Source organism: Mirounga angustirostris, unplaced genomic scaffold, assembly GCF_029215605.1.
Source record: "Mirounga angustirostris isolate CCGP_5_RB_7025 unplaced genomic scaffold, mMirAng1.0.hap1 SCAF_3, whole genome shotgun sequence".
Classification (NCBI taxonomy): domain Eukaryota; kingdom Metazoa; phylum Chordata; class Mammalia; order Carnivora; family Phocidae; genus Mirounga; species Mirounga angustirostris.
The window spans coordinates 10,904,674-10,920,713 of record NW_026991711.1 but is presented as its reverse complement, the minus strand read 5'-3'; the positions used below and the strand labels follow the sequence as shown (position 1 = coordinate 10,920,713).

The 16,040-nt window shown below is 51.0% G+C and overlaps 2 protein-coding genes across 9 annotated transcripts in view; one reads left to right on the top strand and one right to left on the bottom strand.

Moving 5' to 3' along the window:
- PCCA (propionyl-CoA carboxylase subunit alpha) overlaps positions 1–12,830 on the top strand; it is a 403,499-nt gene extending 390,669 nt beyond the window's left edge. For all 3 annotated transcript variants that reach the window (XM_045869658.2, XM_045869657.2, XM_064585924.1), the window contains 2 exons: positions 9,993–10,070; positions 12,484–12,830. In XM_045869658.2, the coding sequence (XP_045725614.1) occupies positions 9,993–10,070; positions 12,484–12,552 (147 nt within the window). In that variant the 3' untranslated portion in view covers positions 12,553–12,830. The remainder of the gene's footprint in view (positions 1–9,992; positions 10,071–12,483) is intronic.
- GGACT (gamma-glutamylamine cyclotransferase) overlaps positions 1–16,040 on the bottom strand; it is a 71,703-nt gene that overhangs the window by 8,525 nt on the left and 47,138 nt on the right. For 4 of the 6 annotated variants that reach the window (XM_045869661.3, XM_045869663.3, XM_045869662.3 and 1 more), the window contains one exon: positions 12,966–14,999. The exons of the other annotated variants lie outside the window; for them this stretch is intronic. In XM_045869661.3, the coding sequence (XP_045725617.1) occupies positions 14,516–14,986 (471 nt within the window). In that variant the 5' untranslated portion in view covers positions 14,987–14,999 and the 3' untranslated portion in view covers positions 12,966–14,515. Of the gene's footprint in view, positions 1–12,965; positions 15,000–16,040 lie in introns of those variants that run through there. 6 annotated transcript variants of the gene reach the window in all.

Genomic DNA, 16,040 nt, shown 5'->3' with positions numbered 1-16,040 from the left:
AATAAATAAATCCTACACTCACACGCATCATCAGAGCAGTCTGTGGAATCTTCTAGCAACTAGCCGCGTAGGTTGGTAAATAACGTGGTGGGTTATTTTGTTTGTTTTCCCAGAAGATAAGCCTTTTCTAGAGGCTACATAGGCTGCCATCCTGAGCTTGTCAGTCCTAATTGTGTGGCTTTAATTATAAAATCACATTTGCACTTAAAAACTGTATAAGTGTGTAACTGAAATCCTTACTTTTCCAACACCTGAGTCAAAACCTGAAGGGAGGCTGGAGGGGGCTCAGATTGTGGTCTTGAGCCTCCTTGGCACCAGCCTCCCTCGAGCCACTCCCGGGGCAGAGAACTGGGAGGATGCAGCCTCCTTGTTTCCAGCAACTGCTTTCTCCTGGTCTAGCTTCTCCAGACACCGGGGGGGGGGGGGTTAGCCTTCATACTTTCCATTTCCTGGCTAATAATTTAATGTGGGAAAGCAAGGCATTTAGTAAATTGGAACAATGTGGTATTAGTCGTTGGTTCATTGGGGTAGCTCAGATACTGAAAACCACCACCAATAATTAAATGTTGGTATTGGAGAAGGGTTTAATTTGAGAACTAACTGTTAAGAATATGTTACTGTGGCGTAATGGGACCTCTATTTTATGTAGTCCTTTAAAGACAGATATGGGGGGTACACCCCTTAGGAGCAAATTGGCTCCTAAGGTCTGTGTTGTTCGCCTTACCCAGAAATGAATGCTCTCCGCATGCCCGTGCCTAGGCTGGTCAAGGAGAGCGCGTGCTTTCTTTAATTCTTCTCTCCAGCTTCCCATTGCCACTTTTGTTCCCTGCACAACTTCCTTTCTTATTCTGTGCCATTGTGTTTGATAAAACGGTATTTTCTCTTGAGTTATTATTTGCAAAAAGTGTCCCAAACTGCTAATACTGTCACCAAATGCAGGGGGAGAAGTTTCATCGTGGACTCTTAACAGCAGCTTCTATAATTAGATCTGCCTTGTGTAATTAAAACCCAAGAAACTCTCCTTTGACCAAAGGCAGAGCACTTACTTGAGGCCATTATGAGAAAAGAATACTGGTAACTTTAAAGTTTCGTGGTTTTAAATTATTTTAGCACTGCGGGGCATGTTGTGTTGTGCTTAGTACTAACAATAGCTGAGCCCAAGTTCTACTTTTATCGGTAGAAAGATAATGGAATCAATCATCTCTGTGTGTTTTCAAGGAAAACAGGACCTAAGAGACAAATGGGGGCCTATAACTATTCTCTTATTCTTTGAAATGTTGTGTTTTTTTTGTAATAGTTTAAATTTCAGTAATCTGTAATTTTTATATTTAGGTTAAGTAAAGCCTGACAGATCTTAGAATGGTGGGCCTGGCAATAATGTGTTCCACAAAAGCATCACATAAATAATAAATAATAAATCTGTTTTGTGAAGTGAAACGTCTTAACGGAGTTAAAAAAAAAAAACACCACCTCAGGGCAAAATGATGTGGGGTGGCTATTCAGAAGTAATAAATGCACTCAGCTTCCTGTGGGAGAGGAGAGTCTTTCTCCTCCTTGAGCACAGAGGCTGTGTTTTTTTGGATTCATATGGCAAAAGTTTCTGATGTCTTTCCATGTCTCTTACAATAGTATTTGACATTAAATGTGGCAGTAAAATCATTTTTTTAAATGATTGTACAGTAGCCTTTTTGTACATGTGGGGAGGGGATTCTGGTCAACAGACAGTCAAATGCCTACAAACAAACCCAATAATAAACAAAGTAGGAGTGGATTATGGAAAGTCAGGAGTCACCCATTTAATTCAGAAAACAGTTGATAGAATGACTTTGATATGCCTTTAGTCTGTTGGGCCTTTTTGTTTGTTTTTTTGTAATCCACCCTCTGAAAATACTTTCATGACTGATTTTCATTTCCGTTGGAAAAATACCTATTTTTCTGTATATTTTGCACTGTCCTAAACTGAGGGCCCTTTAATCCAAGACAGCATTTTTTTAATAATTTGTTTTAATTTTTAAAATGCCTACCTTTATGAAACTGTTGAACAAAAATATTAGAAACACACATTCTCTCAGAATAAGGGCAGAGCGTACCGGCCAGCTTTAGGCTGAGAGCTGCCAAAATGTCACAGTTTCCATTTTGACTCTAAAGCGTAAAATATAGTCATTCGGGACACAGTTGTTTTGTTAGCCCTTTGATACCAGAAACAAAGGACAAAATAAAAATAAAAAATAAGGCAACCCAAGCGGAGGTTTTACTGTTGCAGCGAATCAGGATTTCTTCTGAGTTAGCTTCCGATTCAGCAGACCTCTCAGATTTGTTACAGAAATATCCATCCTATTCAATACAGTAAGAACTGAGACATGGACCAGGAGTGGGCGGTGTCCCCATTTACGTGGCTTTCTTTTGTAATTATCACTTGTGAGACCAGGTCAAATCCTAGATTGGCAGTGAGTACCTGTTGCTGCTTCGCTTGCCACGTAGCCTGTTCAGTGTCGGTGAGACAGGCCTGGGAGTATTTTTGTGGGGCCAGGATGGGGAAGATCCGCTGCGTACTGGAACCGGCCTTTAGCAGAAGGGGGAGTGGGTGTTTGGGACTGTTGTTCTCGTGCACGGTGTCTTGGGCAGAAAATGGAATCCTATCAAGTGCACTCATGAGAACATAAAATTTGTCATCGTTAATAGGCGTACCACCCAGATTTCGCCCTGATGTTTGTCCCCCTTGGGTGCGCTCCTTCAGCGCTTCTAGGGGAAGGCTCCCGAACAGGGGGATGGCCAGTGATCCCGAGACCCAGGTGCACCGTTTCAGACCATGGTGCTCACACACACTCCTTTGCCCCCAAACCTCTGTAACTGAGCCCACAGCCGATCCTGGGGAGGTTGCGAATAAACTTGGCCCGAGACCTCTGGTTTTCAAATCTTGAAGAAACAGGGGTGCCTGGGTGGCTCAGTTGGTTAAGCGACTGCCTTCGGCTCAGGTCATGATCCCAGGGTCCTGGGATCCCTGCTCATCTGGGAGTCTGCTTCTCCCTCTCCCTCTGCCCCTCCCCCTCTGCTCGTGCTCTGTCTCTCGATTTCTCTGTCTCAAATAAATAAATAAAATCTGGGCGCCTGGGTGGCTCAGTCGGTTAAGCGACTGCCTTCGGCTCAGGTCATGATCCCGGAGTCCCGGGATCGAGTCCCGCATCGGGCTCCCTGCTCGGCGGGGAGTCTGCTTCTCCCTCTGACCCTCCCCCCTCTCATGTGCTCTCTCTCATTCTCTCTCTCAAATAAATAAAATCTTAAAAAAAAAAAAAATCTTGAAGAAACGGATTCGAAGCCTCCTTTGCTCTCAGGTGTCTAGATGAGCAGCGTTGGAATGGTCCCTCCTGACCTGGGTTTGTCTGGCAGGGACCTGCGTGCCTCGTACGGCCCAGTATCCACGATGGCACCTTTTCCCGGCCGAGCACCTGGCCTGACGGATCCCTTTTCCAGTTTCTGGATACCTTGATTTACAATCCTAAAATCACTACACTAACTACATTTTCATATTTGATAGCACTTTATTTGACAAGATGCCAGGTTTCCAGCCAAACCTCAGACTGTATTCCAAAGCATGTATAAATAAATCTATGCATTCATTATTTCACATTTTGAAACTTCAGATTACAAAACATTACACGCATGAAGGTCCAGAGGATAATACACGTGCTCAGATGCTCTCTGCTCATCTTTACCATATTTGCTTCCGAATGTACTTAACAATGAAACGTTGCTTATATGGTGAACTTGCCCTGGGGTCCCTCCTTAATCAAATGCCTGTCCTGCCTTCTTCAGAGGTGATCGCTACCCGGAATTTGGCCTTTTTGTAAAACTTTTCCAGATAACATTCATTTTTCAGTGTTAGGGTTAACTTTTGTTGGAGGTAACAGTTTGAGAATTTTTACAATTTAACTTAAGATAATGACCAGTATAAGAGAAACTATTTTTACAGATTCATCAGTAAGTTAAATGTTGCAGGCGAGTCTCCTGTAAGTTTGGCATTTGATTTTATTTTTCAAGAAATGATCTGCTTGGGATTAGAGGCTATGTTATCCTGGTCTTAACCATTTTTGAAGATGGCAGTTTGCAAACTTACCAAGATTCAAAAGATCTTTCCTCACCCTTTTGCTTAAAAAAAACCCAAAACAACAAAAACCAAAAACATGGAGTCACTGAGTACTTGAAGACCGCATACTTCACAGAGATAGAGGATCCAGACTGATCTCTTAAAGATACTGTGAGCTCTTCTCTCACTCTAGGGGCTTTGGCTCCAGTTCCAGGGCTAACTTCGAGGGCAGGAGGGAGAAATGTTTTTCATTTTAAGGAAAACTGGACTTGTATTGGCCACGACTCCGTATTCACTCCCTGCTCGGTCGCCCACTGCACAGTGTCAGGGAGGTGGCCCTGGGCAGCCAGGGGAGCCGGGCCAGCGTGGGGCAGGCAGGGACGCCGAGTCCCCCCAGCCAGCAGCCTTGGTGGATGCGTCACCCCCCTCGCGCGTGCCCTTCGCCGTGAGTCAGGTGGCCGGCACACAAGCCCATTGCCGGAGGCCTCAGACTGTAGATAAGGGGTTTGGTGGCATTTCTGTCACTGGCCTCCTCTTTCTTTGTAATTTGACGATGGTTCCTTCCGTCGTCACTGCTTAAATACTAGACGGTCTCCCGGGGTCTTTCTCCCTCCCTCTTTACATGAAGATGTTGGGATGTGAATGCACATTTCTTCTTCTTCGGGAAATATCAGGGGATATTTACCAGCCTATCTTACAGGCTCAGAAAGAGGAAGTTATTATAATCAGATTCTAGCAGTGCCTTTTAACCAAATCTGAGAGGCCTTTTTCTCGTGGCTGTTAACTGTGTCTTTCTTCAGATCTAAGGGCCGTAAAATGCATTGCATTCAGGCACCTGTGTTCTAAGTAGAACAGCCTTTAAAAATGTAATTGAAGGATTTTCACTTTTGTGGCGTCGTCAGCGGGGCTGATATTGATCCGCACTTTCGGGTGGCCCGGTGCGGGAGAAGGGGGGACTGCGGCGGGCCGGGAAGCCCTCCGAGCCTTCTGTCTCATTTGGCAGAAAAACACAGAACGTAGGACAACAAAAGAAGGGCTCCCTTTTCCATAAAAAGTCTTCCTCCCACCCACCCCTCTTCCCCAAAAAGGGGACTTAATTTTTCAGCTGCACCCAGTGATTTGGTGGTGCTCACTCTTGCATTGAAACAGTTGCTGTCTGAACAGGCAGGAAACAGTTTTCTTTTAATTGCTGAAATCGTTCGGAAGTGCTTCGTGCCCTGCTTCTACACAGCAGATGCTGTGCATTAATGGGCCTGCGTAGAAGTGACCCAGGGTTCCTTGCAGCGGGCCCGATTTTGAGCAGAGGGTTTAAATAGCTTATTTATTATTTTGTATAATCTGGCGTACATTATGTGCGCCTGCACGTGTCGCATTTCATGGTCTGCACTTGCTGGTGTCGTGTGGGTTTCAGAACCCGTGTTTCTCTCGTAATGTACTGGCAGCAGGTAAGCTCCAAATACCATCCATCAGGAGCTAATTTTTAATCCAGATACCGCGATGACGGATGAACCTGTCTTTTGTGTGAATGTTCAGCGCAGTAGAAAGCCATATGCCACTGGCACTGTTTCCTGTATGTTCTTTACGGTTGCCGGAGAAGTGGGCTGGCGGGGGGCGGGGGGAAGCCCCCCGTGACATTCTGTCCGCTTCCCGCCACCGGAAGGATAACCCCTCTAAAACAGCCCTGGTTTGGGACGACAAAAGAGAGGGTATAGGGGCCCTTTTCGAGGAAATCCGACTCCCGTACTCATTTTCTTCATCAGAAATAGGACTGCACACTCTTAATAGGGAACCTTGTTTTGTTACTCCCCGTCTGTTCAAAACAGACCTTCGCCCATTAGAAGGGCCGCCCCTGTGTGGGAAGAGCACAGCTGTTACTGTAAACCTCATCCCGTCACTGTATCACCCCCATTTTGTGGCTCTGAAGGATGAAATTGAGAAATGGAATACTGTGCAGTCAGCCTTTACATCTCCAATTTTAGGCCTTTGCCATCATTTTCATGCTTTTATTCCAAATCAAATAACATTAGTGAGCTACACCACCTTCTGATGAATGTCTGCTCTCGAGCACAGCTTTCAAGTCTGGACTTTTGGGGGCTTCCTTTTATGTTTGGTGGAGGTCTTTTTTCCCCCTCTTGCTGCTCGTTCCCTTCCTGCACTTTCTTTGAGCTTTCTTCATGCGTTCGCAGTCTGCATGATACAAGTTGCCAAGCGTGTCCCAGTCTTAGCGTGCTTTCCAAGAGGGACGTGTGCAGGGGAAGGTTCTGGGCCTTTTCATCTTTGGGGAAGGAGTGAGGCGAACTTGGTAGAAGGATATTGGGGGCTTTAATCAGAAATAAGGGGTTTAAATCATTAGCACAACAAAGCATACTATAAGCTTGAAGATAAAAGTCTCTGGGGAAAGGGTCCTCTGAAAATAAATGGGACTTGATAGATTTCCATATCATTTATAACTTCCCTTAATTACACTTGGAAGACTTGCCAGTAAAACTGGAAAATTGGCAGCCTATATCCATTAGAGTCATTTTGCCAACCATGGCAAGCAGCTGGCTTGACTGGATTTTATTTCCCATCACTCACAATTAATCATCAGCTGGAGATGTCTGAAACTCTTCAGCACGGAGCACTGCCGGGCGACATGCAGCCTCCTAAACATGCGAAAATCTGCTGAGTAAATGGGCCGGGTTTTCTCTCCAGCTTACTCATTTTGGAGCGAGGCAGGCCCCCGCTTAATGAGTGCGCTCTGATAATCGGATGCGAATGTGAACCTTGACCCCACGTCAAAGGAGAGGACGCAATAAGCCGGATGAAAGATACAGGACTCGGACCTCCAAACTTTACACCAATTAGACAGGGAGCAGGGAAGTACATCAGGCTGACTAGGTTTATCAAAAAGACTTGCGAGGCTTGTGACCATTTTGTAAGCCCAGTGTTGGAGACCTCCTGTCACAATCAGTGAGCCTTTATCAGATGATGCACAAAAGTGTTAGAGAAGTGTGCGCGCAGAGCCCTCGGTGGCCGTGCCCTCCCGTGTGAGCTGTCCCAGCGCTCCCTGCCCACGAGCACCCGGGGAAATGCGGAAGGTGTCCCCACGACCTTCCGAGCCCCGCGGGCGCAGGCGGGCCGCCGCCTCTGCACCCCAGGCTCCGCGATCGAGGGGGACACGGGGCGGGGGGCGGGGAGACACACAACCCCGGGCGGAGCACCCATGGCAGCGCATCCTGCCATCTCGGAGCTCCTCTGGCTGGGATTGTTGAGGGATGAAAGAGTGTGAGTTTAGATCAAGTCCATGTGTGTGTGCAACACGATTCTGCTGACCAAGACGTCCTTCCCTGTTTTGTGGGGTTTCAAGGAGCGACTTCCAAGCGTTCTTTCTCTTCTAGGGATGAATGCGTGAAAACAGACCATAAAACCCATTGCCCAAGTGAGCAGAGAGGGAGCAGTGGATCACTTAAAGTTCCATCCAGACTGCAGTGGAAATGGAGACCTGCAGACCAAGGGAGGGGACCAGGAGGGGACCGGGAGGGATCAGGAGGCCGGAGCTGTGAGGATCGAGGATCGGACGTAGATTCAGGACAGTGCTGCCGGGTGGCCCCTGTGAATCCAGAGGCACCTTCTCTGAAGTCCGTTTAATCGAATTACCAGAGTGACACAATAAGAAAGAGGGGGGTATTTTAACTTTGGGACTTTCCCACCTCTGCTGATTACCTCTGTCTAAATGAGAGGTTTTGTTTTTCTGAGTAGTGTGACTGCAGCCCTGCCACTTGAGTCACCTGGGAATCACGCAGGGTACGAGCCCCCAGAGCCAGCCAGGAGGGACGACCAGTGGGCAACGGGAGCAGAGCCCCGTGAACTTGTGGCCGGTCTCCCGCGGGCCCTGATCTCCGCACCGGCGTGGCCGGCTCGAGCCTGGTGTGGGGTCGTGGCCCAGGCTCCACCGCCCTCCAGCGTGGGCCCTGTGGCATCCTTGTCAGGGTGGTCTGTGCCCCATTGCTGTGACCACCGCAATCTCCCGGGTTCATTTCCTTCTCCTGTTTGCATTAACTGTGAATCCACTTACTTGAAGATCCCATAAAGAACCAGTGAGGGGCGCTCTGTCTGGCCTGCAGATTCTGAGCCATGGGCTGAGCAGCTGAGAGGGGTCAAACCTGCCGCAGAGGGGGTAGGTTGTGCCCCCCACCCCCTAGAAGCCCACCGGGTCGGGGATGGGCTTTCAGACGACAGCAGGGGAAGCCCGGCTGGGTGGGGGCCGGGAACCAAGCTTGCCCAGGTCCCCGCCGTGGGCACCCAGAGGTGGCGAGCCGATGACTACTCTGTGGAGAGAATTTCGATTCCGTCACGTTGAGTTTCAGATCCATTTCCAGGGGCCTGGGCGGGACGCTCTGGCCCCTCGGGCTCTGAGCGAGCGTGGTGCGGGTCCGGCCGCGTTTTGGGGGTGGGGGGGTGGGGGTAGCTACGTGGCAGGTGCGGCCCCGGGGGCCTTGCCCTTCTTCCGTCTCCTCTCGCGGGGTCCCTGCCTGCCCTGAAGGGATGACGCCCTGCCCGCTGTCCTTGCGAAGAGCAGAAGAGCAGAAGAGCAGCCCTCGCGTGCGTGCAGACCCTTCACTCTCTGTGGAATGCAGCCGCCGGGGGGGGGGGGGGGGGGGGGCAAATGAATCCAAGCGGGCGGGGAGCACGGAGCTGCAGAGCCCAGCTCCCCAGCACAGCGTCTCTCCTCTGTGCCAGCACCGAGGCTTTGGCATCCCCTCTCTTCCTAGATTTCTGTGCCAGGAAAAGGCAGCCCACCACCTGATCAGCGGAGGGAAGGAAGGCGCGGGGCGCAGGCAGCCCTGACTGCCAGCAAGACAGCTTTGTGCCGCGCGGGGGGCCGCGGGGGCCCGGGAGGGAGCTCGGGCATCATCTGGGGAGTGCGGGGAAGAACATTCTCCAGGCACTTCTGCGACTCCGGGCCAGCACAAGCCGCACTGGTGTGAGTGTCCGGGAGCCCCCCACCAGGATGCCCACCAGCACCCCAGCGTAGCCAGCCAGTTGCCCGAGGAAACTCAGCTTTACCGTGTCAAAAACTGGGAGGCCCTTTTCACAGAGAGAGGAGAATGGGGCCCAGCTCCTTGGTGCTAACCCATCAAGGGCAACGGAAAGAGAGTCTATAGAGCGGCTTCACCCGGGGAGCTCATTCCCGGCCCCGCGTGGATCTCCCCTCCCAGTGAAGGCGGGTGGAGCTTGAGCCAGTGCCCGTGGGAGCCGCCGGCCTCCACGCGAGGACCGGGCAGGCTGCTAGCAGTCGCTCCCCCCGTCGGAAGGCACCTTCCAGGAGCCACCTCGTTGTTACTTGTCATGTGTCGCAGAGGTTGAGACAGTGGTCCCCCTGGCTGACTGCTCTTCCCAGCTCCCCAAGGCTGCCGATGGAAGCACTCCAGTTTGGGGTGACAGCCTTGCAGAGATAAAATTCACGTCCAGTGCAGGTCGGCCCCTCACCGTGCACATTTATGGTTCTCGTCTATTCCTGGAATTCATTGTGCAGCCATCCCCCTCGTCAACCTAGAACACTTCCTCCCCGCTCAGAAGAAACCCTGCGTGCGTCAGCAACCACTCCCCTCTTCTTCCCAGCCCCCAGAAACCACAGGTCTTGCCGTCTGTAGAGATGTGCCAAGTCTGGACATTGCCCAGAAGAGAAAAACGTTCCATTTTGGCCACATCTCTGTGGCACTTGGTGAAGACAGAGGGAATGGCCCTTCTCTGCTGCCTCCCAGAGATTCACTTGGAACATGAAGTATTAGAGGTCGTTGCTGCTGTTTGGGTCAAATTTCAGAGCATTTGACAAAGACTCTCTTGATGGCTTCACCCCTGAGTGGTGGTGTTGCAGAATCAGAAGGATTTTAAAACTTGTCTTTTTTCCTGTTCGTTTTTCCAGGTAGCAGAAGGTCAGGAAATTTGTGTGATTGAAGCCATGAAAATGCAGAACAGTATGACAGCTGGGAAAACTGGCAAGGTATGTCCCCAAGCTCCCCCCAGCCCTTGCCAGCTCTGTGACAGGAAGCAGAACTTCCACCTTTGGCTCTTGGGTGGTTGGGCCTGGAAGGGACCGTGGAGGTGACCCCCGCCAGCTCGTCGCTCCTGCAGAGCGGGACATTAAGACTGGGAGCTCTTTCCGCCTGGCACCCGTGTGTCCCTGCCTCATGGAGCATCTGTCTGACGTGCAGGTAGTCAAAGAACAATTGTTCTTCACCTTAATGTCTTTCAAATTAAAGGGTCTTTAATTTTTAATGTTTACGTCTGTCTCGGAGTCCGTTAGTTATCTGAGACTTAGGTGACACGGCAGGAACTGGTTTTAGAGATTGCAAGAATTAATGTAACTCTTCAGACACATGAATTAATTCAGACACAAGAATTAATGTAACTCTCCACAAAGAGAACAGTTCAATTTTAGATCAAGAGGAGCAGAAAGCCCCATGTACACATGTGGGACATAATGATTTAGGGAGAAAAAAATAATGGAATTGTATTTCCCCTGAAACTTGTTAAGAGTAAAACTTCTCACATGTATTTTCTCCTTGAGGAAAATAGAAAAGTCCTTTTAATAATAACTTCATTATTCTTCCTGCTTCTGCAAAGATGCCACCCATAGCAGAGGGAGCCTTTTCTGAAGGACAGTTTGGTTTGGGGGGTCTGCGTCCTGGAGCGAGGCAGGGTGGGGTGGGGCAAGGAGAGGGCAGAGGCCGCCGTGGCCTGCGCCATGGGAAGCGGAGATCGAGCCCTGGGGACATGGGTGCCCTGGCAGAGGGGCACTGCCGGCCCACACTGGCATTTGCATCAGAGACAGAGAGGCCCAGTTTAGGGCGGGCGGGCCTGGAGCTGGCTAGTCAGGCTGGAAGGGTGTTTGGGAGAGAAGGCCACGATTGGGGAATCCTGCCTTCTACATCAGATTCTTTTTTCTAAAAGTGAACCCAAAATGGTCTTTGTTCTTGTAGAAATTGTTGGTTTTGCTCCGTGGGATTACTTAACATTTCTGCTGCCTTAGTGTCATGAAATGTCCGGGTGTGATGGGAACTTGGCCTCATTTGGAGGGACCCAGAACATATATATATGTCCAATGCATGCCGAGGGCCCCTGTTGCTAGACTGAGGTACTAATACACAAATGAATGCGGCCTTAGTTCCCCAAAGGAGCGTGGGGCCCTCATCTGTCGGTGTGTTCGGGGTCCCCGCGGTCTCACGGTGGCTTCTGGGTCCCATGTCTCCGGAGGCTCAGCCGATCCCTGGCCATCGGTGGCCCAGAGCCGCTTTCAGGGCGTCGATGGGCTCCGGGTCAACCTGTACTTTGGCCTGACCGCTATCAGCTGGAGTCCTTCCTGCCCATCCCATTTCCTTCTGCGCCCCAGCAGGGCGCCCCAGGAGTAGCCGGAGCCCCAGCACAGAGGAGCAGGCCCTGGTGAGCCTCGGGACAAGCAGTCCTTATCTGGAGAGCCATTTTTCCTCTCGGAGAAAATTCACAATGGACGCCAGTCCTCCACGTCGTCATCACAGCATGCAAGACGTGTCCTCTGCAAACATCGGAGGCCCCAGATCAGAGTGGGCAGCCACTCAGGGCCAGCGGCACCCCCAGGCCTTTGAAATCGTCACTGCTTCGGTTCACGGGGTTCTGAGGGCTCCAGGGCCACAATTCAAGGGAGAAGGCCCCTTCTGGCCTTGCAGTTCCTAGCGGAGCCGCGAGGACACAGGCCAGGGCACCGAACCCGGCGTCGCAGACATTCTTCCCGTTTGCCGGGTGCCCAGATGCCCAGATGCCCAGGAAGGTCGAGCCCGCCATGTGTCTTCAGGCCCAAGCAAGAACCTCCTGACAAGTCAGAAGACTGCCTCTTCTCCACCCCATACCGCCCGCCCATTTTAAAGTGGAACACAAATTCGGGAAAGCAAAACCTGACTAGAGCCGAGATAAATCCACGGACCGGGAGGGCACAGTGGTGCGGGGGCGGGGGGGGGCTCAGTGGCTGCTCCATGTCGGGCCACCGAGACCACACGGCCACACAGCTCCGCAGCATTTCCTTTCCCTTCAGAAGGAAGTTTATGATCTCAGGCTAAGGGCTTTCTCCTCTTAATTAGGAGTCTTGTCTGATGCTTGTATAATTGTGTGGTGGTTTTGTTTTCGTGTTTGAACACTAAGTACACCAGTAACTCCCAGTAACTCCGACCATTTCTGCCGCCTGAAGCCGCAGAAGAGCTTGGGAGTGCTGGCTGTTGAGGGCTCGTGGGGCATCAGTGCGCCTGGCTTCTAGGGTGCCGTCCAGCTCCGCCCCCAACGAAGAAATGTCTCTTCATTTCCAGAAATGGGTGACGAGACGGCTCCCTCAGGTCTGGTTAATAATTCTGACTCTCCCTCCTTTCTTTCTTTTTTTTTAATTCAAGGTGAAATCAGTGCATTGTAAAGCTGGAGACACAGTTGGAGAAGGAGATCTGCTCGTGGAACTGGAATGAAGTATTTATAGCCTTTCAGTCATCACCCAATTTAATTAGCCATTTGTATTATTATTCTTTCACACTCAATTTATTCAAGCGTTTTGCAGGAACACCCCTGTGCAGCAGATTTTACATGGTCATATTTATTCCACATATAGTCAAAACCAACATTCTGCCAAAAAATCACCAATGGAAATTTTTATTGATATAAATACTTGTACATATGATTTGTACTTCTGCTGTGAGATTTCCTAGTGTCAAAATTAAATCAATAAAGCTGAGCATTTGTCTAAATATTAGTTTGCCCTTTTTTTGAACGAAGACAACGTACATAAGAGGCTATTGGCTGTGCCAGTAGCCTTGAAATACTAGCGTTCCATTGTGATCCTTCAAAAAACTTTCTGTAAATCCCAGTTCTTTGCCTTCGTCTCACTGAATTATCATTTACCACCTTCATAATCTGTTTCCCTGCTTCTTCCTGGTTGAGGACCTCGCTCCCATTTGTGGCTATTCTGAACTTCCAAAAGCCCGCGGGGGGCCACCGGGGAGTTTGGAAATCCCTCCTGCGCGGCTCCCACGGGTGAGTGCGGGGCCCACGGACCCGGCGGGCGGCCCCCCTCCCCCTCCCCCAGGCTTTGCTGGGGCTCTCTCACCCCAGGAGTGGTGGGTGTGGCTGCCACAAGCCCATCAGTTGATACCCATCCTTGCCTTTTTGTGTTTTTGTGAAGCAAGTTTCCAATTAAGAAAATAGGGCTAAAAATACTGATCCTGTTTTTATGCCAGATGCAGTTAGTGATCACAGTCTACCATTAAGTCGAAGAGCGAGGGAGCTCTCCCAGCGGAGAACGAGGTTACTAAGGATCAGCAGCTGCGTTGTCAGTTGCTTCTGAAATTCTTGGAATACGTTTCATACTTTGCTGGTAAGGAAACAGAGGCAGAGTCGTGCGCGGATCTGAATCTACACTGACAGATTATCAGATGGAGGTGGGTAGTAATTGGTACTTCGTGCCTTGCTAAAATTATTTTAAGTGCTGTTTGTATTTGGAAGCTAAGCTTTCTGTCAGGCCTGAAGAACAAATTACTAACGTGTTGGTTCTTCTCTGAAAGGCCACCCAACCCCCCAAATGCTGCTCCCTTCGGAGGCAGGGACGGCACCTTGCCACTGGGCCTCGGGCTTGGGTGAGCTTCCATCTGAAATCGGGGTGTTCAGCAGCATCTGCCAGCAAGTAGGTGGCTTGTGATTTTGCCAGATTAGAATGAAAAGAACCTTCTACCAAGGAAGTAAAGCCCCCTCCCCCTCCCCCAAAAAAGCCAACAGTAGTACCAACACTTTTAAATTTGGTTTCCTAAAACATCCAGTTTAATATTATATGATCATCTTTAGTAACTCCTTCTTTAATAAGCTTGATCTGAAAATTGTGAATACTAATGTTTTATATGCTCTAAAACTACCCCAAACACAATGTTTTTCTTGAGGTTCTTTTATTACACGGAGATAACCCAAATCAGTTTAAAAAATTATTCTTCTTGCTGCCCCAAGTTAGAATCAATACAGTAGGGTTGCTAAAATCTAGCTGCTACACGAAGTCTACATTTTAAATGTTATCTTCAGATCAAAGCAAAGCAAAAAAAAAAAAAAGTGACATACGAGTTCTTGAAATGTCATTTAGGGAATTAGGATCCTGAATTTTCCTTATCTGATCTATTCAAGCCCATGGCATTCTGGAAGCGGCAAGCAACAAAGCGCTGTCGGCTAGACAGACTTCAGGCACAATTTTGTGATCAGTGTGTCAAAATATTGGGAAAAGCAGCTGCAGCTGAAAAAGAGATTGTTCCTTTTCCCACAGATCGAGTTTTATAAGTGTTTCAAAGGACGTTCTTACGCGGGTGCGCGGAGTGCAGACGGGCTGAGGGCGTCTCATGGTCGGGGCTCCGGCCCCCGGCCCCTGGCGGACGCGCGGGGGATTGGCCCTCGCGCTTGTCATCTGTCCTCCCGCCGAGTGTAGCGAAGCCCGTGCTCCCCCTGGAAGTCGTAGTCGTCGTGGTGCGGCAGGCGGACCCACTCGGGTGCGTAGGTGACCGTGCTGTACACGAAGCACTGCAGGGTCCCGTCGGCGGCCGGCGTCTCCTCGGGCGCCCCGCGCGCGCCCTCCCACTCGAGGACCGCGACCTGCAGCGGGGTGCGCTGGTACACGTCCGGGCAGCCCTCAAACTCGTCGAGGAAGCTCAGCATCCGCTCGTCCACGGCGTAGATCTCGCCGAGCACGAGGCGCCCTTGCCCCGGGAGGTTGAGCAGACGCGGGATGTTATGTTCGCCCGCGATGACCAAGGGGTAGGCCTCCAGCGTGCGGCCCCGGCCGCGGAAGGCGGCGCGGCCGTTGGTGGGGTCCAGCAGGACCTTGTGGTTGGGCTGGCCTCTCTTCAGGGTCCCGTACACGAACACGCGGGCCATGAGGGCCAGGAAGCTGCGGGGGGAGAGCAAGCAGACGGTACCCACGGTCCGGGCAGAGCCCGCAGGCTGGGTGGGGGTTGGACACTTCGGGGAGGGCCGGGCAGGCAGCAGGCCGGGCTCTGCTGGGCCGGCGGGACTCGCGACGGCAGCCCAGCCCGGAGCCCCCTACTCTGCACCATCCCCGGCGGGCTCGGCGACGCCGGGAAACACGCCACCCTTTACCGGCTACTGGGCGAAGGCACTCGGGAAAGAACAGACGTGTCCGCAGGAGCCAGCCTGTCTGGGATGAAGCCCTGCAGAGCTGCTGTTTCTTAGACCAGTTAGTTTTTAATGTTTTTGAAAGGACTTTAAAAATTACACTATAAATATTTTTTATGGCTACGTTCGAGATACCAATAAGCAAACATACATACACGTACACACACACACACGTCTATAAAGTAGTCACAAGAGCTCGTTCAGGTTTCAGCACTAAGCTTCTATTCTGGTTCTGGCGGCAGGACGCAGCCAACTTGAACGATCACACCTTCCGGTTCCTCTCCAAGGTCCTAGAGGCTAATGAGGCTTCCCTGTGACTCGCTGTGACTCAGCGCAGCAACCTTGGCTCTCGTGTGAAGGTAGTTACCGCTCACCTGGGTCTGGGCCACAGATGGTTACATAACTGAGAAGAGCCACCTGTGTGAAAGTGACTCCAACAAAGCTGATGAAGTTCAGGCGGGCCCCCTCTCCTCGGCCTGGCGCCTCGCCGGCCTCCTTCCCGCGCTATGTGCTGGCGGCAGGCCGCCAGCAGCCAGGGCCCCGGGGGGGCACCGCGCCCTCATGTCAGTCCCGTGGCAAGTGGCCCTTGGAGAAGTCACACTAGGCCCGCGGGACTTCCACTTTTGGTGTGGGGTCTGGGCCTCGCTCCACCTGCTCAGGGCGTCTGGGGAGGGCGCACGGCCCCCGAGACCCACACATCTGCCGACGCCTGCCCACTCGTCTCCCGTCCACTGCCTCGGTCACCAGCCTGCGGAGCGTCAGGAGTTCCGCGGGCTTCGGGTAAACTGAGGTCGGA